Source organism: Taeniopygia guttata, chromosome 5, assembly GCF_048771995.1.
Source record: "Taeniopygia guttata chromosome 5, bTaeGut7.mat, whole genome shotgun sequence".
Classification (NCBI taxonomy): domain Eukaryota; kingdom Metazoa; phylum Chordata; class Aves; order Passeriformes; family Estrildidae; genus Taeniopygia; species Taeniopygia guttata.
In genome coordinates, this window is record NC_133030.1 from 41,619,770 (window position 1) to 41,646,717 (window position 26,948).

The 26,948-nt window shown below is 41.6% G+C and overlaps 1 protein-coding gene across 7 annotated transcripts in view; it reads right to left on the bottom strand.

Annotated features, from left to right (window-relative positions):
- Nucleotides 1–23,196, bottom strand: part of ENTPD5 (ectonucleoside triphosphate diphosphohydrolase 5 (inactive)) — a 30,397-nt gene extending 7,201 nt beyond the window's left edge. For 2 of the 7 annotated variants that reach the window (XR_012056415.1, XR_012056416.1), the window contains exons 1-15: nucleotides 22,569–22,709; nucleotides 20,711–20,840; nucleotides 17,548–17,822; nucleotides 16,284–16,363; nucleotides 14,839–14,982; nucleotides 14,415–14,490; nucleotides 12,796–12,831; nucleotides 11,860–11,948; nucleotides 9,196–9,275; nucleotides 7,910–7,971; nucleotides 6,410–6,511; nucleotides 5,449–5,589; nucleotides 5,055–5,111; nucleotides 3,463–3,578; nucleotides 3,145–3,296 (exon numbers count right to left, since the gene is read on the bottom strand). Coding sequence is in view for 5 of the 7 variants with exons in the window: in XM_041716423.2 (XP_041572357.2) it covers nucleotides 3,210–3,296; nucleotides 3,463–3,578; nucleotides 5,055–5,111; nucleotides 5,449–5,589; nucleotides 6,410–6,511; nucleotides 7,910–7,971; nucleotides 9,196–9,275; nucleotides 11,860–11,948; nucleotides 12,796–12,831; nucleotides 14,415–14,490; nucleotides 14,839–14,982; nucleotides 16,284–16,363; nucleotides 17,548–17,764 (1,287 nt within the window). In the remaining 2 variants the exon portion in view is untranslated. The other 5 variants (XM_041716423.2, XM_030273162.4, XM_072930247.1 and 2 more) reach the window with 5 other exon arrangements.
- Between the last annotated feature and the right edge of the window lie 3,752 nt (nucleotides 23,197–26,948).

The following is a 26,948-nucleotide window of genomic DNA, read 5'->3' on the forward strand; positions in this document are numbered from 1 at the left end:
GTTACTCCTGGGTTCTTGGCACCTCAGCTCAGACAAAAGGGTTATTTTGCAGCAGAGAGAGACAATGCATGGATGCAGATATATTTTAAAACTCTGTCTGTCGTTCTCTCACCCTTTTCCCTGCCTTTCTCTTGGTGCTTTATTTAATAATGGTGTTACTTGTGGAACCGGCTAGTCTTAAAAGATACAAGGAAATATGGAAAAGATACAAGGCAACAATAATATCCAGGAAAGAAAACTATACCACAACATCTTGAATATTGTTAAAAATGCTTTAATTAGTAAAATAGACAATTCAAGATACTCTGTCTTCAGTTCCAAACACCAGCCTTTTACATTAGACATTTGCCACTCAAAATTAAACTAAGCACTGCCCATGGCAAAGATTTATACATATGGGTGACCAGTATCAGAAAGAATGAAATGTAAATTTTGAAGTGAAAGCCATTACTTGTCCTTCTGCAGTCACTCATATTAGACAGTTCTTGTTAGTGGCTGGCTCAAGGACATTACAAAGGAAGAGATAAAAATCAGGGCTGCAAGTAGAGCTGTTCTCTTAAAAGGCTGTTTATTCTTTAGTTTAGCTAATAAATAATCTCATTGCACTAGGGTAAATGTGAGGACTTGACTGGGTTGGCCAGATTCCCTCACCCACTTGGGTTCAGATGTAAACAGCAGGGGCTCAATTCTGCAGTTTCTTGCAAAAATAAATCTTTTAACAGAGTTCTTGTTTCTCCCATAACTGAAGGATCATGCCAGTAACAGAGAGCAGAAGTTCTGCTTCAGTTAATGAATTGTGCCACTGACAAATAAAGGCCCTGAGCATTCAGATTAAATGCAACTTTGGTACTGGGAAGCAGATGCTCCCCCCTAGCATTTGTAGTACCAGAGTCTGAGGAGAAGCATGCAGAAAAAACAACTTCCTCTGCATGGTACCCTTCTTCTAGCCCCTCCTTGCTTCAGACAAAACCCAACCCCTGAGCCCTTCTCATGGCTTGTGTATGTTCAGGGGGCAGATAATGCTACTGCTTCTCCCTTAGGTGCATCCCACCTTCAAAACCCAGCCTCACTGCTGCCAGCTGTTAGCCCCAAGATCCAGTAAGAGTTTGTCACTGGCTCAGACTGAAAGATGATTTCTGGATTATTAAATTAGCTTGTTCTCAGGATAATGCAGCCTGGCCAGTAACCACTGCATCCTACTTTGTGTTTTCTGAGAATACAGAAGTGTTCACTGAAGACAAAATTAATACATTTGCAGTCACCTTGTTCTGTAGACCAAACCATGTACCAAAGTTTTGCCAACAGTAGGAAGAGGAATAAGAAATGTTTATCATTGAGAAGAGGCCACGATTACTTTCTTCATGTTCAAACAAACTTCTAGAGAGGAAGGAACAGAACTTTGGTGTGAATTTCTCAATGTGGATCTCAAACAGATTCTGGTAAGGATTACACATGTAGGAGGAGCATTTTCTGTTTCAGAAAAGCAGCCTGAATTTATGACAAAGTGTCAGTGATGAGATAAGTATGGATGGCTCCATCCCTAACCCTTGGCTTCTTGTTGCTGATTGAACTTGTTCAATCAAAAGCACGCCTTGCACCCTTCGTGCTGTAAAACCTGAGATATGAGAAGCGGTAGCTTAATCAACCATAGGCAAACGTGCACTGCTAACTAGAGGAAAAGGACTAATGTTCACAGTAAGGCAAATCTTTAAGCCTCCAAACTGTTTGGCAAGACCATTGAAGACATGAGTGCACTACTTCATTCCCTTGCTGGGAATTACCAATTATTTTCAATTCCAGTTTGCAGAGAAGGCAGCATAAGGGCAGTCTTTGGTTTGACAGAAGTGGGAAAGTTGTTTTAGAGCAATTGCAACTGGGACAGTTGGGTAACTGCAACTGCCCAACAGGGAAATGTTCGTCACAAGACATCAGTAGATAAGTTTCCCTTAGTCACATGAGTAATACCTCTTCGTTGTGATGGGGTACCTCACACATTCCTTGAAGAAGTGAAGACAGTAGCAAGCTGCCAATTATTTCATGGGGTGGAAAAAGTCTCTACAACTGTTTTTACTTAGGGCAATGGATGGGTTTCAAATGGGAGACTACATCTTAGAGCTCACTCCAGCAAAAGGGACTGCTCGCTAGCCCAGCAAGTCTTGCTGGGCTGTGCCATGCCTGCTGTCCTTGGGATAGCACTAGACTCGACTCTTGGGTGAGCACCACCTCAGGTCAGGTGTCCTGAATCAGTTCACACAAGAACACCAGGAGCACCAGCAGCAGAGGGGAAGAAGGCTGTGGGTGTGCCTTGCTGAGAGCAGAGAAACAGAACTGGCTCTCACAGCAAAGTGAGCTGTCAGATCAGTCATTTCATCTGACTGCAATCTCCTTGTGGGTGGAATGTGACAAGCTCTTCTTCTGGCAGTTGAGTTTCAATAGCTGGCACTGCTGCCTCGTTGTGCCAGCACAACTGTGTTATGACTACATGCCAAATGAATAAATTTATCAAGTCTGGTAGTTGGATGTATGGTGTAGCTGCACAGACTTGTAAAGGGCAGCAAAACTGAAACACAGGCACACATTCTGCTTAGGAAGTGCCTACTGCCTAAAAACAATAATTGGTAAATCATTATGTTTTAGCCAACACCTTTCCCAAAACCATGCCCAAAGTGGATTTACAGCAGGCCCTTCTTGAAAGACTGGAATATTCTTGCCATGTATTTGCTAAGCTAGCAGCTGGATTCTTGTAACACTGAGGTTGGCAGCATCCAGAGCTGTTCACTTTTCTCTGCATCACTGCTGATGCTATTTCTAATTTCTGTATTTAACATCTCACAAGCAAACTTAAGTTATGTATGCTTAAAATAGAAGGGGGTAGGGGAAGTCACGTGTCTGTAGTCTGCCACCACATCCAGGAACTCTGTGCTTCTAACAAACTTGCTGGTGAAAGCTGGTTTTGAGCCCATTGCATATTCTCCACTGGAGTTTAGACCTTTTGACTTTCTTAAGGCAGATTCTGAATCACTTATGGCAATCACAGTTATAAATCATACTCTCATTAGGCACAATGCCAATCCAGCGTAAAGAGCTGTCGTGTATCTTTGGTCCATGTTCTGCTCTGTGACCAGTCCCAGCTGAACAACGTACCTGGAGAGTGCAATTTACTTTCTCAGCATTTTCAGAAATGCTAAAGTCCATAGCAGTATCACAGGTCAGTAAGTCATCCCCAGAGACTGCAGCAGGTAAAAGGTAGCACCCAAAGTCCAGCTTGTCTCTATGTTGTTTACTTTCTTTGTCAACTATAAAGGAAGAAAAACAAGTTGTTCCTGACAGTTCTCTAGATTCGTAAGTTGCACAAATGACAGCAACTGCATATTACAAATCTGGAACGGTTCAGTAGATAATTAGTCATAAAAATGAATTAATGCATTTTAATTTATAGGGATTTATCTGGTTTTTCCTCACCTTTAAGATTGTGTTGTCCCTAAATCCAAAACCTTCCTTTAATAAAGCAGTGATGTAAGTGAGATCCATGCAGAGGAAAGGACTGGCTGAGTTGTACCTCTCCATATTATCACAGACTAGAGAAGGAAAAAGAAAAAAAAAGGGATCTCTGCAAAATAAGAGCTTTTATCCACATTGTACATTTGAATCGAACTCAAGCCAAAGCTTACTAAAACAAGCCACCCTCTTCTATTATGGTTATGTATGACACATGGTATATGCTACAGAGCTATTCAACAATGTTGGAGAATAAACCATATAGTACATCCAGTTTCTCTTAACTACATCTTGTATTACAGCAACATAATCCACACAGCTCTTCTGAAGAACCTCTACTCAACTGATAACTAGCAGGGTCTTAGATTAATCATTTTTTCAACAGCATCATGTGTTTTCATCATGTCTGTTCCACGGATGGATCCAGTAAAATGGATTTCACCTTCTAGGATGGCAGTTTATTTTATTTTTTCCAACCACACTTGTCCAAGGAAATGGAACAGGATATTGCCCAACCAACCACTCCCTCAATGCAGCTAAGTCAAGATTCCATAGTCAAGGTGACAGTGACTGGGAAATGTATTTACACCAAGCTTAATTTTCTACATCTACTGTTACTGCCCTGTTCTACTGGCAGCAAGAGCAGCGTTCACTTCCTTCTAAGAAAAGATGAGCAGCATGCGTCTACTATTGAAATGAGATAGAGAAGAATTAGTTCAGGATCACAGAATTGATCTCCTGATGGTCTAAATCTAAGTAAGTGGTTTGATAATGTTAGGTAACATCTTAGCCATGTCTTTGGAAATAAGCTCTCTCACTATCCAGGCAAAAAATAACAACCAACCCACACTCAAACTTTAGAGCCTAATCCCCCTATTCAAAATCATCCAAGTTTCCAGGGAGATTAAGTTTAGCTGAAAAATCATTAAAAATTAGGCCTTATTTTAGGAAAAAAGTCAGTCCTGAACTATGTAAATAAGCATTTTCTGCTGAAAAATATGGTCTTCTCATTTTCTTGAGAATGGTCACAGTACAGAGGTAACTTGCTTTTAGTCATCAGCAGCAAGGCAAGTTGGAAGCTCTTTATTCACAGGAGGTACAAAACTAGAACAAGCATTCAAGAGGAAAGACGGGGTGGTAAAGAAATGTGGAAGAGACTGTCAGACTTAAAAGCCCTTTACTCTCTCCCTCCATTTTGCTAGAGATTAAATAGGATTTAAGGTGACAAGGAGAATTCAGTGCTCTCTTAAACTCAGAGAGTTGCAGTTTGACAGAAGGAGCTCTTGATGCAGCAAATTCACTTTCTTTTGTAGTGACTCTATGAACTATCTCCTTCTCCTGAAAAGAGCTGTAAAGCCACCAAGCCCTCACTGCTCTTATCAGTATTGTCTTCTGCATTAGTTAGAGTCTTTGACTAATAAAAATAACATGACAGGTATAAGTGAAATAAAGGTTAAATAAGTTTGCATTTCTTCCAAGTCACATTATGTACTGCCTACACATTCATATTCTTGTTATTTCTTGTCCAAACCAGTTTCCCAGCTCATGACAATTACCTTCTTTGGCTTTTCTCTCAAAATTTCTCACTTCCAAAACACCTCCGCGTTCATAATCTGAAAAAGATGTGAGAAAACATCATCATAGACCTGACAGCATTTGAATTATTTATCTAAGATGACCCTAGAGTGTGACTCAGGGATGCTGCACTAGAAGTGAGACCTGCTTGGAACAGAAGACAGAGCTGCAGGTGTAACTGGAGCCCTGAGCGCATTTCATGTGCTGAATACCAAACTGAAGTGACAGATAAATGTCATTCCCTCAAGGCATTTTGTGTATCTCCTCTTTCTCAATAACATTCTTTTCCTCTGCTCCCCATGGCTCCAGCTGCCAGGGTTCCTCTGTCTACCTCTGGATGACACACTCACATGTAGTAAATGATCCAAAATTTACCGATTAGGTTGGTGTCAGCCGCTCGATCATAGTAATAGGAGAAAGCATAGAAGGAACTTCCACGAATCTCATCTGGTTGGTGAAGTTTCCCTTTGACAACCTTGAGTACTTCCAAGTAGCAAGGCTTGAATCCTGTTTCTCCTGTCAGGAAAAACAGGGTGAGCCAAAGAGCATGTGCAAGAGATGGAAGAAATAGTGGCAACAGGATAAAAAATTAAAGCAGAGATTAAAGCATCAGAACAAGAGCTTAGATATCCCTTCTGCAATCCAACATGGCATCTACACATAGGCAAGAACTTTAAAAGCCCCTCATCAAGTAGAACTGGTTAGAGCAGATCATTACTGTGTCTAAAAGACACAAACTACTTCCATGGCAGGCAAAACTCCCATTGACATGTTTTGTGGCCAGCAGAATCTTCTACATTTGCTACCACTTGTTAGATAAAACCTTGCTTTCTCTCCCCATAACATTGTAATTTTACCAACCTACTCCACACACACCAAATCTGCAATTCAGCTCTCATGTCCCCAGTCTGTTCAAGTCTGTGATGGCAGCAGACTCACCCTCTCTATGCAGCATTAGAGACTCATTATTATTAGAGACTTAAGAAACAGTTCCACAGGTGAGATTAACTGGTAAGCCAAAATGTTTGTACCCTAACAATTTTTACACTTCGCTCAAAGCCTCACAAAAACCTCTCTTATTTGCACAAGTAATTCTAAACATTTCCTATAAAGGTATGATTTGTAATAAGAGATCAGTCAGAGGACAGGGGTGCAGGTCAGATACTCTTACAGCTTCAGATTTTAATCTAGATTTCTCAGAAGTCAACCTTTGCAACTGAACAGACATCCTTCATATCCCAATCATCATCAGTTAACTGAGGAAATGCTTGACAAGGAAAAACTCAGATTCTGGAGATAAGACTTAATGTAAAAGAAACAAATCTCCTTAATTTACCTTCTTTGTTGCCACCATACTGATATTTGACTCCCCCGAAGTGCCACTCTGCTTCCAAGTGCTTAGGCAAACAAGAACTGCGGAACATTTGCCCATCCACAACTGGAAAGAGAGCAGCAAGGAGAATCAGAAAACACAGAATTTAACATAGCTATAAATCAATATGCAGAACCAGAAAAGGCTGAAAGATCTTTATTAAAGTCTTTAAGTGGAAGTACAAAAACCTGAATTGATGGATGTGGCACTAACTGATTACAAATTAAGGACCAATCTCAAGTCTGGAAAAGTTGTGTCCATTTTGTCCTGCAAACAGCAGAGCAGCCAGGCTTGTCATTTCTTAATGAGATTAATGGTACAAGGGTCTCTGGATAATGGCTATTCACCACAAAAGAAAATAAATGAGAGGTAATAAACACACAGATGCACAAACCTTTATGACAGCAGATAACTAAGACAAACAAAGCAACTGAGAAATGAAGAGAAAACCTCCTAAGACAGAGATCAATGGCCACTACAGGATCTACTGAATGTACCTTTGAGGGGTTTAACTAGAAATACTGTAACTGATAAGAACAAAACATGATTATTGCTGCACACACAGGTCTTACAGAAAAAGCAAGTTTCTAACAGTGTGCTTGAGGCAGACTCTGGGACTGCAATATTTGCTATGGGATGCTTAGGGAAAGGCTCAAAGGCTGGGAAAAGCGGGAATTAAGGGATCAGGGAACTGCAGGTATGGCAAACCAGAGGGGACTATAAAAGAAGATGGTCACAAGTAAGCAGGCAGCTGGTCCATGTGCTTTTCTGTCTGAGCCTTGAGACCAATCATTGCAGTCTGTCCTATCTTCTTAATCCCTACCAACTATTTTTGATTTGAGTACATGCCAGTAATTATCACAAGTCCATCTAGTTGTCAAGTAAGAATCCAGAAGGCAGAAAGACCCCAGGTCCTGGCCAGAGACTAGACAAAAGGCCCAAGCTCTGTGTGAGGGACTGGAAAGACTCAGGAATGTGAGTATGCACTCAAGTTACTGAGTGAGAGCACATGATGTGCTTGTGGGCTTCCATCTAGACTAGGGCAGTGCACACAAGTCTGGGGAACACCACAGGCCAGGCAGACACCAGAGGGGCCTACAAAGTGGGTTTGGCCTAAGCAGCAACCTAAGGAAAAGGATCTGCTCATGCTGCTTATGCTTCTGTGGATGCCTGTAAAGCTGTGTGTTTGTGGCTGGCCATGGTGTTTATATGCTCCCACATGTGCATTTCCGGAATTTGCACTTGAATGTCACTGCTGGCTGATCTCAAAAATAGGGAAAAGCAGCTCTCTCACAAGACAATCCCTTAACAAGTGGTAGCTGTTTTCAGACAAATATATACCATCAGCAACATAGAAAAGCACAAGATACAGAAGTGAAGATACACAGGAAATGGACTGCTGACACAAGGCTAAGTCTTAAGCATCTCTTCATAAATCTTAAATGTTTTAGTATATGAACATACCTTCCATATTCAAAGCTCCAAGCGTTGCCAGTCTTGCAGCTTTTAGTCCAAACCCCAAATAGCTGTGAACAACAAAAGACAGACATTATAGTCTTTGATTCCTGCACATCTGATATGCTTTACCCATAGCCCTCTTCCTAAGTCCTGGAACACCCAAACCAAATTTCCTTCCTCTGATTTCCACAAGGCTCCCTCTCTAAAATAGAGAGCTGAAACAACTTTGCTTTCCCTTTGCTGGAGCAACTCTTGAGGGCCGAAAGAGTGACACAAACCTAAGAAATACAAGGAGGTGTAAAATGGGTGAATCTAAAACTGCAGGACGTGCTTAGAGCTGATGTGGCATTTATACAAAATGGTAATGAAAAGCAAGAAACCACCACCTTAAAAATGTGCTGAGTGCATGGAGAATAGGGCAGCCACTCCTATGTAACACACACAAAATTATGTGCTCTTAGGGCAGAGTGCACAACCTCCCACAAAATAGGAACCGTGGCTTTGTGTGAGATTCACCTGGTTTGACTCCACAGGTAACTGCTACATTCATTATAAGCTAGAATATGAATGATCCTTACGAGAATGTCATCACACATTGCAGCAACACAGCTAGATTAGAATCCTGTTGACCCTTTCATTCCCGCCTCTGCGTTTGGCTACTTATCAATTTTAAGTAGTCATGTAATTTTAAAAGTTTCCAGAATATTCAGAGTTAAACTAACCTCCAGCTCTCTCTCAATTTTTAAGAGCTGATTTTTCAATCCCAGTTATTTTAGGTGATCTAGTGGACTGTAATGATGATTACAGCAGTCAGTTACATCAGCAAATGTAAGAAGTAGGACAGGATGACTATTCAAACAGCTCTGCTGTCAAGTAAGCAGATTCTATAACTGGCTGAGATGGTCATGTTCACTCCACCAAGTCTCAGGAAAGTTCTCTTTCCAAATCTCTGATCATTTTTAGTTCTGACTACTGGCACAATATCTGTATTTCTGCTTGTTTCAGAATATTTGGCTTGAATCCAGTAATAAGAATTCTTCTCCTTAAATATGGGTTCACAATGCTGTCTCTTCATTTGACAGACTGCCTAATATTCCCTTTCAGTGACATTAACCACGATCCTGGAATGTTTCCAGCCAACCTATGTCATGTTCCACTTCTACTGTTCCATGCAGATAAGTAGTAAAAAAGTCATGGTATCTGCTGCTGGTACCAGGATGATGTGGCTGTTAGCTCAGGGGCTGCAAAAAGACTTATTTCCCCAGTGGAAATAGCAGTCTTTTGCTCCTCACCTGTGGGTATAGAGCTTGTATGTACTATTAAACATTTCAAATGAGGTAAGATAATCCTCAGGGGTTTCCTTCAGAGTCTCCTACAAGTTAAGTAAAAGAAAAAAATGTTTCAGTTTATATTATGCAATAAAGAATGACCAATCTTAATGTAATATCACAGATATACCCATACAGTTTACTGCACACTCATCTGATCAGCTTTGAAAACAAAGTACAGCTTTCCAATGTTGCCACTGCTGTAATATCTGCAGCTTTTAACACTGATTTTATTTAGATGCATATTTGTGTTACTTCAATGTATAACAGGGAAACACAACAGATCAGGATGAAAACACTTTCTAATTCATGTAACCTGAATTTTTCTAGAATACTTACATGTTACTCTACATGTAGAAAGTGCCCATCGAAATCAGCTACACTGAACTACCTTGTACTTCACTGCACTACAAATGCTATGAACTTTTTCAAGTCACACTAGGCACCTAAACTGAGGTACTCAGAAGAATTAAAAATACAAGGTATAGGCCCCTTTTTCACCATGTCAAATGTCTTGCTGTACTCAAGGAAACACTGTGACCACTCACTCCCAGTCTTAGGGCTGCTTCACCTAAATTAGCCTCTTGTCTCACCACCTCCAGTTTCTTCCTTTCAGTCTACCCTCTGTGCACACCTCCATCCCACTGGTACCCTGCCCTACCTTCCTGACAGACTAACTCACACTCTTCTAAGGCTGAACCACTTCAGCAATCATTTACTGCTTCTTAGTCTCCACTCCCTGAGCTCTCAGTCTCAGTTTCTGTCTTTCCTCTCATAGCCTCATCCTCCCACCCCTTCCTGGCTCCGTGCACTTTCATTCACTTTATCATCAACCATTATTCTGGGCCAAGTAGCAGAATCCCTGAGAACTGAAGCTGCATAGTCCTGCAGTCACCATGCAAGTAAGGGGATCCAGATCTGGGTTATTTTTTCTAGAGTCCTAGACAGAAGCCTGCTCAAAGCTGAAAGGAATTTGACAGTATTTAGCTTGAGCTTCTCCTGAGCAAATACAAATCAAACTTTGTTTTGGGTCTCAAGTTGATTATCACTGAAATGGCAGTCATATCCTTGGCCTCATACACACAGACTGTCATATTTTGAGTTCTGTTTCTAAACCTTACATTACAAAAACTAATAAAAGGAGAGAGTCTCAAAAAATTACTTTGGAGAAAACAACTGTCTTTTTTTATGCCCTACTTTCACAAAAATGAGGCAGACACCAGACAGACAATTTCATAATTACTATGATTGGTTTTCAGTTGCTTTTAGCTTTGGCAATAATGCCATGAAATTAAAATCAGTTCCATGCAGTTGTCACTATATGTTCTCTACTTGCTTGTAATTCATATTTAATTAACCAATTTCTTACTACGACAGTATTTTGTTCCAAACTAATACAAGAGCAAGCATGTGACTAACTTGCATTGCAGGAAGGAAATATCTCCACTGCAAATCAAAGGAAGTATCCCCACTAATTCTGTCAGATGGGAAAAACTCCCAAGAACATACTGAGCTTATTTATTTGAACTTGACAACACCAGTGAGAAGCAGACATAGTGTACAAGCAGGCAGCATGAACCTTGACTTCACACTGCCCTACAAATTCACACCATTAGTCCTGGTCAGCAGCAAACACTCCAGGCCTTTTCCTGCAAGGCTTGAAGGGGACATTTGAATCCTGAGCTGCAGTTCAGCCTATTTCACAGTTCTATTTATGCTCCAAAAGCCTGACAACACCCTTTCCTGTTGGTCCAGTGCCCACTTTAGCAGGTGTTATCAACACAAAACAGAAGACAAGCCCAGAGTATACTTGAGGCTTTGCTGAACAGGATAAGGTTGCATGTCATGTTTCATCATAACACACAATTGCAGAATTAAAACATCCTGATGTGAAAGCCATGTGTTTTGTGGTCACCAAACATCCTTTGAGAATCTCAAGTTCTATTAAAAAAATATTAAACAAATTACTCCTTCAGAAAGAGTGACATAAACACATCACAATATGAAGGTACAGAATGTAATTTTCTCATGCAAACTGCAAACTTGGGTCCCAGTTCAAACTGTTTCTAAACAGCTATAGAAGTACTAAGAAATTCAGCACAGGTGTCTGAGGGACAGAGAGCAGAATGTTCAAAAGGAATGAGAAGAAATTGTAAGAAAACAAGAGAACTGACTGTGCTGCTATTAAAGAAATTTATCCCATATGACACTCTTCCCCTCCAAAAATTACTGAAGATCTGATGGGAATGAGGAAAAAAAAAAGATAGACCAGCCCCTGCATTTCTTCTAATAGTCAAGAATACTACCTAGAAATGTTCTACATTTGTTGAATCCACAGCAATATCAATATTGATGAGGCTTTCCCAGCCAAGTCTGGAAAACAAAAGCCGTTTCTTTCTGGTTTTACTCATTTGCTTTCTTTTTATTTCCTCATTATTCAGGCTCCTTTCTTGCAAGCACCTATCAGCCAACTGCGATCTCAAAGGGAACAGAAATACAGATGTTCTGTAAACCACGGATGTTCTGCTTGCAGCACTGCTGACAAACTGGTATCAGAGAGTGCAGCAGCGCTCAGGTCTCTCCACCAGCCTTGCAGTCCCAACCCACGCACTTTTAACCACTCCTCACCTCAAACCGTGGCAGGAATGTGATCTGGGTTGAGGCTCCTCCCAAGTCCAGAATCCCAACAGTTTGCTGGTTCTGGCCAGACAGCTGCCCTGCAAACAACACCGTGCTCAGAACAGCCCCAAGTGCGCAAATGCTGAAATGCAGACGCTGTGTGGATGTTCAGGCAGCCACCAGGGGATCACAGTATCACAGCAATACAAGGAGGGCTGAGCTGCCCTTCAAAGAAAAAAACTCTGAGAGAACAGGCAGGCAAACAGAAGGTATTATGGAATGATTCACAGACTTTCTACCTTGATTCCAATCTCTCCTCCAAAGAAACAAAAGCAGATAAATCTCCAGGTATCAAGCAAAAGCTGAAAGTAAGAGACAAAGTATCTCCTGCAGAAGACTGTCAGGGAGAGTACACAAATTCTGTAACCACCATATAGCTGGGCAAAAGCAGGTAAAGGAAGGGCAGTAAGAGCCAAACCAGCTATTGTAATTTCTCTTCACCCAGAGCAGCTTTTTTGCTTGCTAATCTACCTGCTAGAGTATTGATTATCTTTTCACTAGACCGCCCTCCCTGACGCTCTTAGAGCCAGTAGTGCTAAGGCACCGTGCCCTGCAGCAGCACTGTAGTTGCACAGCAAACACTGGGATGAAGAACACTGCAAGGCCTTGTTTCCCACACGTTAGCAGTACCACTCCCCAAAGCACGTTAGGGAAACCAGCCTGCCAGTGCCTCCAAGATCCAAGTAAATTCTGGCACCTTCAGGGTTAAGATGTCTCCTTCTTACTACAGACTCTGGAACACAGTCTGCCCAAGGCAATCCATTGCTTAAGCACAGGAGAGAGAGCAGGGAGGAAAAGCATGGCCAAGGCAGAGGAACTTAAGGTGATCACCTCCACAGAAGATACTCAAGTTCTAGTTTAGAGTAACTATGTAAAATTAACTACCTGTCAAAAAGTTCACAGTGATCCAGGCTAAAATTCCTGCAATGAGTGAAAAAAAAAATAAAAAAACCAGTTACCATTAAATACTTCCTAAATCTCCTGCCCACTGTTACCAGCCCCCCACAGGTTATTTACTTACCTGGAAATGGTTACTAACTTAACCCAACCACCCCAGACGTCAGAGATTAATTCAAACTCATAATTAAATTATATGATGCATTATTGATTCATACAAGTCTCATGAGCTAAAATAAGTAGGACTTTGTAATATCCATGCAACTGCAGCACACATAAATCATATCTATTATCCAAACAACGCACAAAGAAGTAATGAGCTGACACAATGCACAAGTTTCTTTAGGCCTGTTTTTGCAGGCCAGCATTTCAATTCCTAATCTGAAAACTGCATTCACACCACTCTGTGTTTTAATCTTAAAGTTTCTATAATTACAGTACAGACAGAGCAGCAACCAGTAAAACACAAACAGCTCCTTTGACTTCAGTGGCTTGCTTGACACCTACATGATTCTCACCCAAACATAGGCAAACATGTGACAGTAGAAGTGGAAGGGATTTTAAATAAACTTGGCAGGCTACCTCGTGCTCTATTATGCCTTATTGCCCCTGTCAACAAAACAGTTTTCCCTACTGTACAATTCATTCATTAATCCATAGTGACAAACTATTAACTTATCAAATACTTGAAGACTTTATGATACTGCCCCTTTTCTCTCGGCCCATGTGGACAGATTTTTTTCTTTAATCTTCCTCCATTTATTAGTTGTTTAAAGCACTGTGATCATTCTTGCTTTCCTTCAACACCTTCCAAAGTGGCAATTTATCTGCCATAAGGAAGTGCTCTGAATTGAACATAACATGACAGGATGGCTCTTTTCATCAGGCATCCATACAGATGATTATTACTTGCCCATTCTCCAAGGTAGTATGTCTGGATATGTAGACATAATGTTACTGTGCTTTTCTCTGCACTGCAGAATCATTGCTCACTCCAAACCTATTTCACCTTTTCTTATATTTTACAGTACTTGCTTGCTATTTACTAGCAGTATTTTTCCCAATGGAATATTTTTAACTTACCATTTTATTATTTAGTTATCTATTTTTAATACCTGCCAATTATCCTTCATTCTCCTCTAATATTCACAGTCCTCCAAATTTTAGATTGAAAATTGCTGAGCTGATCATAATAGATTATTTTTAATGCTGATATTGCAGAATTTACAGGGCACTTTACATAAGCTTCCCATCTTGCTATATATTGTTATGTAGCCTTTCAGAGGTGGACACCACCTCTTTTGCACCAGTTCCAGGAGCAGGCTTCAGCTGGTCAGCCTGCATCAGGCAATGCTTATTGCCGAGACAAAGTTTTGTTCTGAAACTTGTGAAATCTCTTTGTGTATCTGCATTTCTAATCTAACAGGTGACCAAGTAATGAACACCACCTCAGAAAGGCAGGATTTCATTGTTTCAAACAGGGCCAGAAACCTTTTATTTTTTCTGTTTTGTTTAGGGACCGCTTCTCTTTCCCTCTCATGTTCCTAAGATATGCCTCTTTTTCCCATTTCTCTTTGCTTTTACTTTTTACCCCTCCTAAAACAAACCTTCATGAGATCCATCCATGATGCCAACACTGTCCTCTGGAACAAGGAATGGTGATTCTTCAAAGACTTCTTTCACCTGAGGAAAGAAACAGTGATTAGAATTCCTGGTCTTCAGGGTCTTGTTCTGCTCTGAGGGCGACAAAATTTTGTTTTACACAGCAGCAGAAACTAAGACAAGTGGGTGAAGTAGGGGCTAGCAAAGAAAGAAAAGAAGTATTGTAGGTCTCTCTCCATGCCTTCCACCACAGCAAACACAGAATTTCAAGACCAGACAAGATACTCAGTGAGTTTCATGCTATTAGGGGATTACAGTCTCTTTTCATATATGAAATTCTCTTATGCTAAACAGAATAGAGAACTAAATGAAAAAAAAATATGAAACAGGGAGAACAATACCAGTGCATCCAAAACTACTTAGTACTACCTCTGAAAGCAGAGCCTGAGCTTTCTCCTCTGACAGCAAGCGAAGTCCAGCCGTGGCTTTTAACACTACTGGGGTCTTTTTCCAGAGATGAGGTGGCACAGCATCTACGGCCATGTCAAGCAATGCTTTGACAGTTTCAGCACCCTAAAAGGAAAAATATGTTTTTCATATGGCTTCCTCCTACAGGCCTGTTAGAGAAAAGGCCTCTCAGTTTCCCCTCAAAACTTGTGAGAACAGTATTCACTAGCAGAAGATACCCATACCCAAAGTAAGTACAAAAACCATGCCAGACATCTCATTAGAACATTAAACAGAATGTCTGCATTGGAATGAAGGTGTATTAATAAATATATTTTAGGGAAGACAAATATGATTGTTTGTGGAAGATTTGTTTGAAAGGATGGAGGAAGGCGAGGGAACTGATTACCTGATAAACCTAAACATTTTGCAGTATGATGAAACTAAATGGTGCAATTACTGACTGTGAGGCTACCAAAGCAAGGGAAAATATCTGTAGATTTCACTAAATGCAACATAAGAATTCCAAGTGTGTCCATTGCAAATATTGTAATTAAAATGCCAGCTGTGCAATGGTTACCACACAAGGTACAGATATCACTTATGGCTCTCAATTAGTTCCACTGCTCTAACAATCACAGTTTGGCATTAGCAATGAACATTCTCCTGTGAAATGCCTAGAAATTTCTTTTGGGCTGAATTCTCCTCTCCTACCCAACAAACAAGTTTTACTGGAATCATAGGTGACCTTATAAAAGCTTTTAAAAAATCCCAGATCCATTCACTCTTCCATAAAGTGTCACATTCAGATTCCAGTAGCATGGAATCCAACTGAGGAAAATGAGAAACTTGAAATCCCTGTAATGCTAGCCTACAACTTCAAGACTGCTAAAGCACACCAAATAGTGTCTCTATCTATCATTTCTCTGGCACCTCCCTTAGTTTGTGAAAGAGCGTCCTGTCAGTGCAGGAGGTCTGGAAAGTGACAGCTTACTTCAGAACTGAGAAAATTATTGTAAATGGGACAGAGTATTTACTCATATTGCATTTGCTCATATTACAAATATGAGCATCTACTCATATTTGAGGTAGCTGTAGCAGAAATAAACACTGAATATGGATGCTGCTAGAGACAAAAATCACTTTGTCTTTGAAATTCTCTAAGGCATATAGTCTAGTTATATAAACATTTAAGCAATTAATTAAGCCACTGTTCTACTGATGAAATATGTAAAACACCAGCTCCTATTTCACCACATTGAACTTAGCTCACAAAAGTAGAAGAACAAGTTTAGACAGACAGCAGCAGAACTTTTACATTTCTTCTTGACTTTTTGCAATTGCAATCAGTAATACTTGAACTTGGTAGAATCTAAATGATGTAACAGAAGCACGACCAACTCCCAGGGAATTAAGGCCAGTCTTACCTTTTCAGGCTGATCAGCATATGCAGACAGACCCGGCTTCACAGACTCAAAGATTTCCCCTTCCACCTCTGGAAGGTTTTCTGCACAAACAAAACATAATATGATACAGTCAACAATTCAAATTTTATTTTTTAATTTCCAAAAGGTTACCCTCAACTCCTGTGAAGTGACTATCCTTGATTCTCCTTGCAAACAAGATTATTCCCTTCCTGAAACAAGCCTTGCTCCTTCACTTCAGGAACATATTTAGCAGAAACTTGCCCTCGTATCCTCCAAGTTCATAATAACATGTTGTTATAATGAAAAATATGTTAATTTAGCATTTGCGAACTACACTAAGTTACAACAATGCAGCCTAACTGTTGCCTATTCTTAATAAATTTCTTTCCCTTTCTGCCTTAAGCTACTTGTGAAATACTAGTGCATATTGAGACACACACCATCAATTCCCAATTATCTTTAGGTGATTCATCCAACTCAGCTAGATCAGAGCTGACTGTGCTCAAGTACTTGGCTGAGAAGCCAAACAAGTCTGACCACTGCTCCCAGAGCAGTCTGGGTGTAGAAGCTATCCCTGAGTATTGCACATTGCAAGCCAGGCTGAGTCCAACAGAACTGGACCTTGTACCAGTCATTCCAAACTATGGATGAAGTCATGAAAAGACACACAAGTACCATGTCTCAGCAACCAGTCTTCAACCTTTGCAAACCTGCTAGCTCACTGTACCCAAGCTACTTCATCCTCCTGAATCCTGTTGCACGTGCAGCCAAAATTGGGCACCTCTGCAACATGTGAAGACCAGATACGCTGGAGTGTGGTGCATCTCAGCACACTTCTGGAAATGGCTCAAACCTTCAGTACTTAATAACTCTAATTTCCTGATTTTAATTTGCTACAAAATGTGATGTAAATATATGCAGAATTCAAGTATCTCTTGATAAAATTTAAGGTAACATGCAACCTGACAAAACCAGCATAAGTATCTTTTCATCTCAATGAGATATTCCTTTTAAGCAGCTGCATAGATGAAAATGTTTGAAAACTTCAAATTCTCCAATATACCCAGAATTGTATCACTGAGACTCAAAAGACCTACAAAAAAGGTATTTACACAGCAAAACACCAAGACAAATGGACAATAAACACCTGCAGGAGGACCATTTGAAGGACAAACTCTAGAAATTTTCAGCTGCTCCCAAATGCTGAGCTGGCAAAAAACAAAACTGTTTTGAGAAGATAAGTCAACATACATGGGGGTCTTACCTGGGCTCTTCTGCACAAAGGTGTAAATATGAATGCGGGTTCCAGTGCTTCCTGCGTCAAACATGATGCCATAAAAAGTGTTTGCTTTGGCATTTATAGGACACGTATTAGGTGATAAGAAATCCTGAAACCACATTTCCCTATTTGAATGTGAAAGAACAAAGGGCAAAGAGGAAAATGCCAATGCTATAAAGATGGGAAGTCTGGAAGATGCCATCTTGCCAGGACCTCTTGAGGCTGTCAAGCATGTGTCAACCACCGGGCTGCAGAAAGTCCTGAAGAATTTAAAAGAAAAAAAAGAAAGAAAGAAGGAATTGAAATTACCAAAAGCTCTCTCCTTTAAAACTCTAAAAGTTAAAAAAGAAAATAAATAAATCATTCGGTATACATACACTCTCCCTTTAGGTGCTTTCCAGCACCTCACCCAAAAAGAGCCGTTTTATTGCACTTAGTGCGACAATTACATCTAACTAATTTGTTCTTTCAGAGGAAAGGTTTCTCCATTTCCCAAGCACAGAAGAGATGGGGTCGTTTGCTTTCCAATATTTCTAGTTTTGACTTTTATACAATTTACTTATTTGTCTTGCAGATTTTCAACATTCAGAGTCTCCAGTACCTCCTCCCAAAAGCCCAAATATTATCTGAAACTAAGCATTGCTAGAGGGGAACTCTGGGCAGAACCACTTTAACATTTACACACTTGAGATGCTGTGGCAGAACACAAGTGTTATTCAGAGTCACAAACAAAGAGAATTTCATCTCAGGCTAAGAACAGCTGCCGAGATTAGCACACAGAGGCAATGGAGGCATATCCTTCCAGCAGCATCCCCATCTCCAAGAAAAGCCTGAGCTGCACCAGAGGGGCTGAACTGAAATGCACCTGAGCTCTGCCTCTCAGTATTTTTTCATATTTTTCTTCTCTGTATTTTTGGTTTGGTTTTTATTTTTAGAATTACAAACAACAACAAAAAAAATCATAGCAAAACCCACACACTCTTGCAAACCTAAAGCAGTTGCCCCAAACACTCAGGTTACTAACAGAGCTTCTAACAACAGTTTTACAAGCCAAAGCCCCAAAGCTGTGTTATACAGTATTGGATATCAATATACAACTACACCGTCCCTTAACACCTATCCCTTTGCATGTATTTTTCCTAAGATATGCTAATAAAAGACATGGGCACAGAAATCAAGGAGGAGAATATATAGGCATCTTTAAGAGAAGAAAAGAGCATGTGGCCAGATGTCCCACCATATGCAGTATCACCTGCACCAGCCTACACACAGAGCACTCCACACACAGAAGGTGCAAACAGCTCCTTATCACTTTCCAGACACTTGGTAACACATGCATCCACCCACAGCACTGCATATTCTACTTTATATGGTTGTTCATCAGCTCTGCCCAGACCCCTGCCCACTGCTTGCTCTTACATTTGACTGTCTTTTAGCAATCTGCTCAGCCCCACCATGTTCATTCTCTCAAAATCTTTACTTGCTGTCTCTATCCTACATGAATGTAAGTCATTCTTAAATCCTCTCCTCTCCTTTCTACGAGAGTTTGCTATAGCCTCTATTTCCTCACACCTTTCTCCCACGCCCAGAAAGCACTTATACTCCACTACCTTTTATCCCAGATTCAGCCCTTGTAAGATTTTTATTATTTCCTTTCTTCACCTTTGTTCCCAGTTACAGCAAAGGGAGATTAACTTTTACCCATTCCTGGCAAAAACATCACATTGCTCAGGCATCTCTCTAACTCACTCCAGCATTCTGCTATGCCTAGAACCACAAAGTGCACAGTCCACTGCAGATGGGTCACCTGTCTGCTGTGACCTTTATTTTTATCCTCCCCTTTCAAACAAATGCAGAGATGTGGGCAGAAGCAGAGACTCCCGATCCTCTCTGCCTTAGAAGCACACTCTGAAAACAGCTGACCACAATTCCACTAGCAGACAACAGCCCCGGCCAGTGTCTGTGACAGAACAACTCCAACTGCATTAATTTCTAAAGTATACACGTTTTATGTGGAAAGGAGTAAATAGGTAGTTCTGTAATGAAGCACTCTCCTGTAGAGGCTTGATGAGAAGCACCAAGCAGTTTTGTAGCAATGGATTTGTACTAAGATGCAGCTGGTATTACCCAGGTTTGCTTCATCAACAGCAAGGAGCGCCACTGAAAATCCAAGCAGCTGTGCTGTTTCAACAGAACCTAAGGTGCATTAGTGAGAGCCACCTTCCAGCGGGTTCAAAGAGGTGTTCTTATTCTCATGCAATGTAAGGATTTTGTTTAATGAACTATCACAAATACAACCCAAGCACCTGTCTTAAGAACAAACTCCAGAGTCCTATTACAAACAGCACATGTGATAGTTATGTAAGCCTCAGAATCTCTGATGATCCGAAAATATCTGAGCAACTGCCATCATTAACTCATACTTTCCTTACCAGATCTATGAGAACCTTAGTCTCATGTAAAATTCCCTCACAAAGCTTCTCTTCTCTATCCCTTCTCAGATATCCGCTACCATAGCACACTTTCTGTTTTCTACATTTCCCCTGACTTTTTTTTCTTTCCCCTTTTATACTTCTAAGGACAAATAAAACCCCAAAAAACCCAATAAACTCACAACCAATCATCGTGGGATTTTATTTTTCCTCTCCCTCATTAAGAATGAAAAACACATACTGAGCCCCTGCAATGACTGGTGAAGTCCATTTAATCAAGCACACTAGCAAATCAATGTCCACAAGAAGAATGACAACAGATGAGAGTAAGAAATCAGAGACAAGAGAGAGAAATCAGCAGAGTATAACAGAAACTGAAAAAAAAATGTGGAATGACAGAATCAAAAGTATGGAAGAAAAAATTCAGGGTAGAAATAGGCAAGACATAAGTTACTGAGAAGGAAAAACATTTTCAAAACAGTTTCTCTCAAACAACTTTAAAGTCCTGGGTGGTGTCAGAACTCAACAGGGTGGAGAAAATGAACAACAAACAGAAAGGCGAGAACGGGGTAATTCTTATGTGAGCACAAGCTTATTAAGGCAATGAAGCAGTTCAGCAAGCTAAAGCCTACAGCTCCCCATCAATAGTCCCAGTTACTGTGTTTCAAAAGGAGCAGCATTAATCAGCATTGACCATGAACACGTTGGGCACAGACCTGAAGCAGGACGGAAGCAGCAGCTATTCCACTCCAGGGATTCCTAATGAAAACCACCTTCAGAGCACCATGGCAAGAGACAGTGCGCCTGCACTCCTTCACCTCCGCTGCGGGCTAACGGGAGCGGACTCTGGTTCAAGCAAGTCATAGGGTCATGAAGGCACATCAAATACCAATCAAGTTGTTTTATTTCAATTTGAGTTTATCATTACTCAGTACAAGCAGGGAAACATGCTTATATAACTCCACAGGATGAATTTTAAGAAGTTGAAAGTTAACTTGAGATCAAGCTAGTAAAACATTTACACAAACACTACAGTTGACCTCAACATGCCTGTGGCCTGAGCCAGCAAAACAGGTCAGAATTCTCTCATTTCCCAATGAGAGAAACACCTGCAAATGTCATCTGTACACAGCAGATTTTAGGTACTAAATGAAAAAGCTGAAGTACACCCAATATAAAAAAAAAAAAATTGGGAGCTATGCAAAGTGTATGATCCAAAAATACTGGGATGTTGCATAGAGACTTCCAAGACTGAAAGCATGAATAATAAGAAAAAACCCAACCAAAGTCTCCCTAAACAACAAAAGTAAAAATTATACCATAATGATAACAACCTTAAGACAGCAAAACACAACTGTACTTAGAGCTCACCATACACAGAAACACTGGTAATTTTCAAGACAAGAAATATTCAATACTCAACTATTTCTGACAAAATAACACACAAAACACAAACCACACAACAGAGACATCTCTCTGTAAAAAGGAATGTGATCTGAGGGGAGGGAGAAGCAGTGTATCCGATACACAAGAATTTCACTTCTGTTTCCTAACATAATATTGGGAAATATTTGGAGGTACACAAAAAATATTATAAAATAATTATTAATTATATAAATACAGGCAAATATTTTCCAAAAGTAACTATTTTAGGAAACAAAATGACATAATTCAATTAATGTTCTTCCATGCTGAAGCACACCAGAAAGCATTCAGAATGGAAAGTCTTCTCTGCTAAAACAGTAACAAAACAAAATCTATTTGCCATATGAGCAGCTCTTATGGTCACAAAATCTATTTCCCAGATGAGAGCTTTAACACTTCACACTCAAGACTAAATAAATACTTTTTAATCCTTTTTTCCCCAGAAAAAAAGTTAGTACATTTTTTTCTGGAGTTACTTTTATCTCCTGAAAAAAAAAAAATAGCTTTCTTGGATTTTTTTGACAAAAACTTAAGCTTCTTAAAAGCACAGTTTAGAAGACACAATAGAAGGAATACCTGAATTCAAAGGCAGAACCCAGTATTTCCATAAAAATAACGGCACACTATTCTTTGCGCACATATATTTACAGTAAAATTCTGCCTCTAGAGCTTTAAACTCCAGGGGGAAAAGTAGAACTCACAAGCATGCGTTATCGGAAGTTTCAATCTTTCTTCCCCCGTACTGAAGCTCCAAATACACATTATTTATTTATTCATATTTCTGGCCAAGTGAGTTTTCAATATTCCTTTTAATTAGCCCAAGGCAGCTTTTCCAGGAAACTGCTACACGGCGGTGTGGGCACCCCTACAGAGCGGCGGCGCGCACACCGGGGGTCAGTAACGGCGCCTTGCCTGGCACAGCCGGCATTCCTGGGAAACAGGCTGGGAGCGCTCCGGCGCTGAGTGCCGCGGCCGCTCCCGGGAATGCCCAGGACACGGCGCCTCGGGGCCCCGCTGGCTGCCGCCACCGCTGGGGCTGCTGGCTCCGTCCCTGCCGCGCATCCCGGCGCCAGCGCGTCCTGCCTTGCTCCATTTCCCACAGCTGCGACCTAAACCCCGGCCCCGAGCGCGCCCCAAAACCTTCCCTACCTTCCTTCCCTCTCCCCTGGCAAAAGCCCCCGCGGTGCTCCCGGTGCCCCGGCGGGGAGCGCGGCCCGGGGCTCCGCAGCTCTTCCCGGGGCCAGCAGCGGTGGCGCTCGGCAGAACACCCGCAGGAACGCCCGTCCCCTCCCCGGCCGGCCGGCGCTATCGCTCGCCCGGGACGGGCCGTCCTCCCGCCCGCCCCGGGGATAACGGAAACGCCGGCGCAGCTTCGCGTGCCTCCCGCCGCCTGCCCGGCCGCGCACCCGGAGCGGCGCCCTCCCAGGCCGCCGGGAGCGAGCACGGCTCGGGGAGGCTCACCCAGCCCGGGAGCGGCGGGACGGCGGCCGCCCCGCGCGCGCTCCCGATCCCGGCGCCGTTGGCACCGGAGGGGGGGGGGGGGGGGGCGGGAACGGCGGGCGCGCGGTGTCCATGGCAGCGCGCGGACGCTGCCGCGCCCCTCCCCCCGCCCCCGCCGGCTGCGCGCGCTCACCGGCCGCTCGCGCCGCCGCATCCCGCCGGCCCCGCGCGCCGCGTCACCGCTCGCCCACGTGACGCGCAGCCCGTCGCGGGAGTTGCGCGTGGCGGGCGCGCGCCGCCCGGGCTCCGCGGGAACGGGCGCCGCTCCCGGCGCGGAGCCACCGGCGGCGCGGCTCCCGACGGCGGGGCCGGCGCTGCCTCCGGGCGCGGTCGGACCGCGCGAGCTCCCCGCAGGCAGCGCCCGTCCCGCCGGGGCCGTGCTGTGGGGCGGCAGCGCCCCCCGCGGGCGGGAAGGCGCGAGGCGGGCCGGGCCGAACCCCCGTGCCGCCCCCGCCCGCCGTCCGCTCCCTCCCGCGGGAACCCGGCGGCTGGGACTCCCCGCGCTCCTTCATGAGGCACCGCCGAACGGCGGAGCGAACCGGCCGCGGGGCGCGGCGGTGGCCGGGGCCTTCAGCGCGATGGCCCCGGGGGGACTGGAGCGCTGGTTCAGCTGGAAACAGAGAAAGCTGGGACGGAACCTGCTGGGCTCGGCCCCGGGGGGAGGTTTTAGAGAAAACGGAGCCGAACTCAGAACACAATGAAAAAGCGCTCTGCTGTGCTCCCATTTGCTCTATCACAGATTATTTGACTTTACTCCCATTTCTACTTTTTTAAATCCAAGCACCGAGCAAGCCCCTTTTAGGGAAAAAAAAAATCTGAAAATGCAAACGAAAAATCAATTATTTTAACATCCTATTTTTGAATGAGAAGATACAAAGCTCTGATCCCCAGACATTAATCAGGTCAGTTGGTAGGAAACTATTTTCTTGCTCATGTGCCAGTGCTTGCTTTCAGCCTATGTAGTATAAAAGATCTTTCTTGGACTTTTTCCAGATGGCCAATTTTCTTTCTGTATCTGTCACTTTTTCTCCTTTTCTAAAGTTTCTCAGCCCTGCATCACCATCTGTAGCACAGACCAGACAGCTGCAGTATAAGGTGGAAACACTGGAAATGGCCTTACAGCACGTGACCAGAAAATCTGTGAGAGAGACAAAAAACTCAGCACCAACCAAGTATGGTTCAGATCAAAAAACTGCAGCAACTACTAGAAAAGAAGGATTGAGAGATGGACTGAGTGAGGACCATAGCACAGAGTATCTTAAATGAGGGGACTGTGGTGGAAAGATTCTATATAGGTGCTCTGTGATGTGAATTGGGAGATCATAGCCAGTAGAAAGCATTAAAAGAAAAAGGGCCCAAACTGCCTATAACAAAAATATATGGAGGCGTGTGCAGCGAAGAAGCAATTTCCCCAAATCAAAACATTCAAAAGCAACAGAAAGAGCATAAATAATGTGCACAGAAATCTAGAGGAAGCACATAACTGCTGCTGGTATTGAAACAATAACTAGTATCCATCTTCCTAGACAGACACCTAAAAAATCCTTTTCATGATAATATTTTTTGGATTTGGAATTCTTGTGGAGACTTCTGTAGTGAGAATAACTGTATTAGTTGCAGTATCCTATAAATTAGCAATGACTTTGTGGGAACCTAATTTCAGCTAGGTTATCACTTTTTGTTCGTTATTTCTATGGATTAAATGAAAGGTAAACTCAAAAGAGTTATTTGCACATTCTGCCATATTATGTGGAATTTGATAGAGAACTTCTAGTACAGATGTGCTTCTGTAGTTTCATTTTAATAATTATTTTTGCTGCGTTTTTGTTTTATAGGTATTTCTTTTTCTAGCATTGCTCTTTTGCTTTTTATGCACTTCAGTTACCTAACAGTGAAGCCTAAAAAATTACAATTAAGGTGCTAGCAGCTCTTTACTATATTGCTGATCATTTTAAAAGAAATATACAGTAGATGGCAAATCCAGTCTGTTTTCCACTGGTTTCCCATACTTCAGAAGCCTCTGCTTTGTATTGTGCTTTCAAGGCTGTTTTCCTCAAGCTTTCTAATAATCTAAAAATTAAGTAATTACAGGAAATGGATGCTGACATATTGAAGACAGGATCACTTGCAGTGCAGTACTGATTGACAGGATTACATTTTATAGTGAATAAAAATCTCAGATTTACAAGTGTATCTCAGAATTTCTGTTAGGATGCTGTTTAAATTAAATTAGAGCTACACATGCTGCAGTAGCCAGGATTTCAGGTCTCCAGCCTCGTGCTAGACATCTGTACCTACCAACTGCAGCAGTGTCTGAGCACTTGGATTTTAAGTCATAGAGTTAAGGTCCCCCATAGCTGAAGCTTTCATATGTCCTTGGTGAGAGATTAATATGATCCTAAACCCCAGAAAAATGTTTGTTTAGTATGGATTGGCTACTGAATAACTTGGTGATACATAGTCAGTTGGAATGCTTTGTTCAGGTTATCTCAAAAATGATACAGCAGAAACACTCCTTGAAACACCAGGGGTGAAATTTGTAATTGAGGTCTAAGGAATCTTCTCCCCTGGAGAAGAAGGGATAGACTGGAACTGAGAGAGAAAATTGTGTATTGATCCTTGGATGTATGAACAGGAGAGATAAGGAAAGGACAATGTATTTGAAACTAGTGAATGTTCATACAAGGCCTCCCCTTCCCAGTATTTATCATGTAACCACTAACAGAGCAGAAGTCAGTGGGTTTGTTTTGCTTAGTTTAGGTAGCCATAGATTTAGAAGTTGAAAACACAACACTGTTTACTTACATTTATTTTTTTTTAATTTATGTGCTATGAAAAGCTGAATACAAGCAAGGCAGAACTAGAATTTTAAACCTGTTTTACACATACAGAATCTATGAATGATATGCCTTTAAAATTTTCTTCTAATTCATTGATATTTTCCGTGTTTTTCAGGGGGAAAAAAAGTTTGAAAAACTGGGTATCAGTAAGTTGACATGAGGAAAAAAAAAAAAAACGTTTGCAATTGCTTTTTGTCCAAATGAATGGGACAAATCCATGGTAATCTTTTGTTTCTTCAGTAGGTGGATACTGAACTGGGCTGGTCAGTCCAGTTCACAGGATTCTAGTAAGTTCTTGGTGTGAGGTACTTAAACTTTTTGAAAAAGCTGGTACACCATATACTGATTTTGTACATGCACTAGACTATACTGTTAGATCTTTGTGTATTGTATCAAGAGAAAATCAAGTGGAAATAAATTTTGGTACTGCTAAGGTCAAGAATAGAAGTCAGGAGAATTACCTTTGCTCACTGCAGTGGGATTTATTTTGTTCAGTCCTTAATGAATCCCTATTCATCTTTACCAAACAAGTAAATAATATCTATTGTGACAGTAGCACTCCCCAGGTATATTTCTGTATAAGAGTATTGTAAAGCAAACTTCCCAGTATTAAAAAGTACAAACATCCACAGCCAGATTATGAAGTTTACTTACTCTATGGTTCATTGCTGGCTGCATAAGAAATGTGGGATCATGACTTTAGAGATACCTAAAATATGTCTTACACTGGAAATTCAAAATTCAAGAAGAATTAAGTGTATTATAAAATGTGAATTGAGACATAAGATTATAGTAGTGTCTTTATATGCACATTAATGTTTGTGTGACAAACGTGAGGAATTTTTTTAAATTTTATTTTAAGATTTGTTTTTGTGTTGATCTTTCAGGAGCTTGCAAGACCCTGTACAAAGCACTAGCATTTGGACTAGTCATTAGAACTATGTGTATAAAGTGCTGGTATAACTTGGTGAAGATGTCTGTGATAAAATTATGTGTACATGAAAACAGAAACAAGGCATTCCTTGAAATGCTATGTGAGGAAACTGGTACAGAGGTCCCTGAAATACTGTAAAAGGAAAATGTATACATGGGTTGCAGGAGTTGCAGACCATCTCCTGTGAAGAGGGGAATAAAATCAACACTACACGTATGTAAGGTCTTACCAAGGAACAGTCATGGTCTGCAGAAA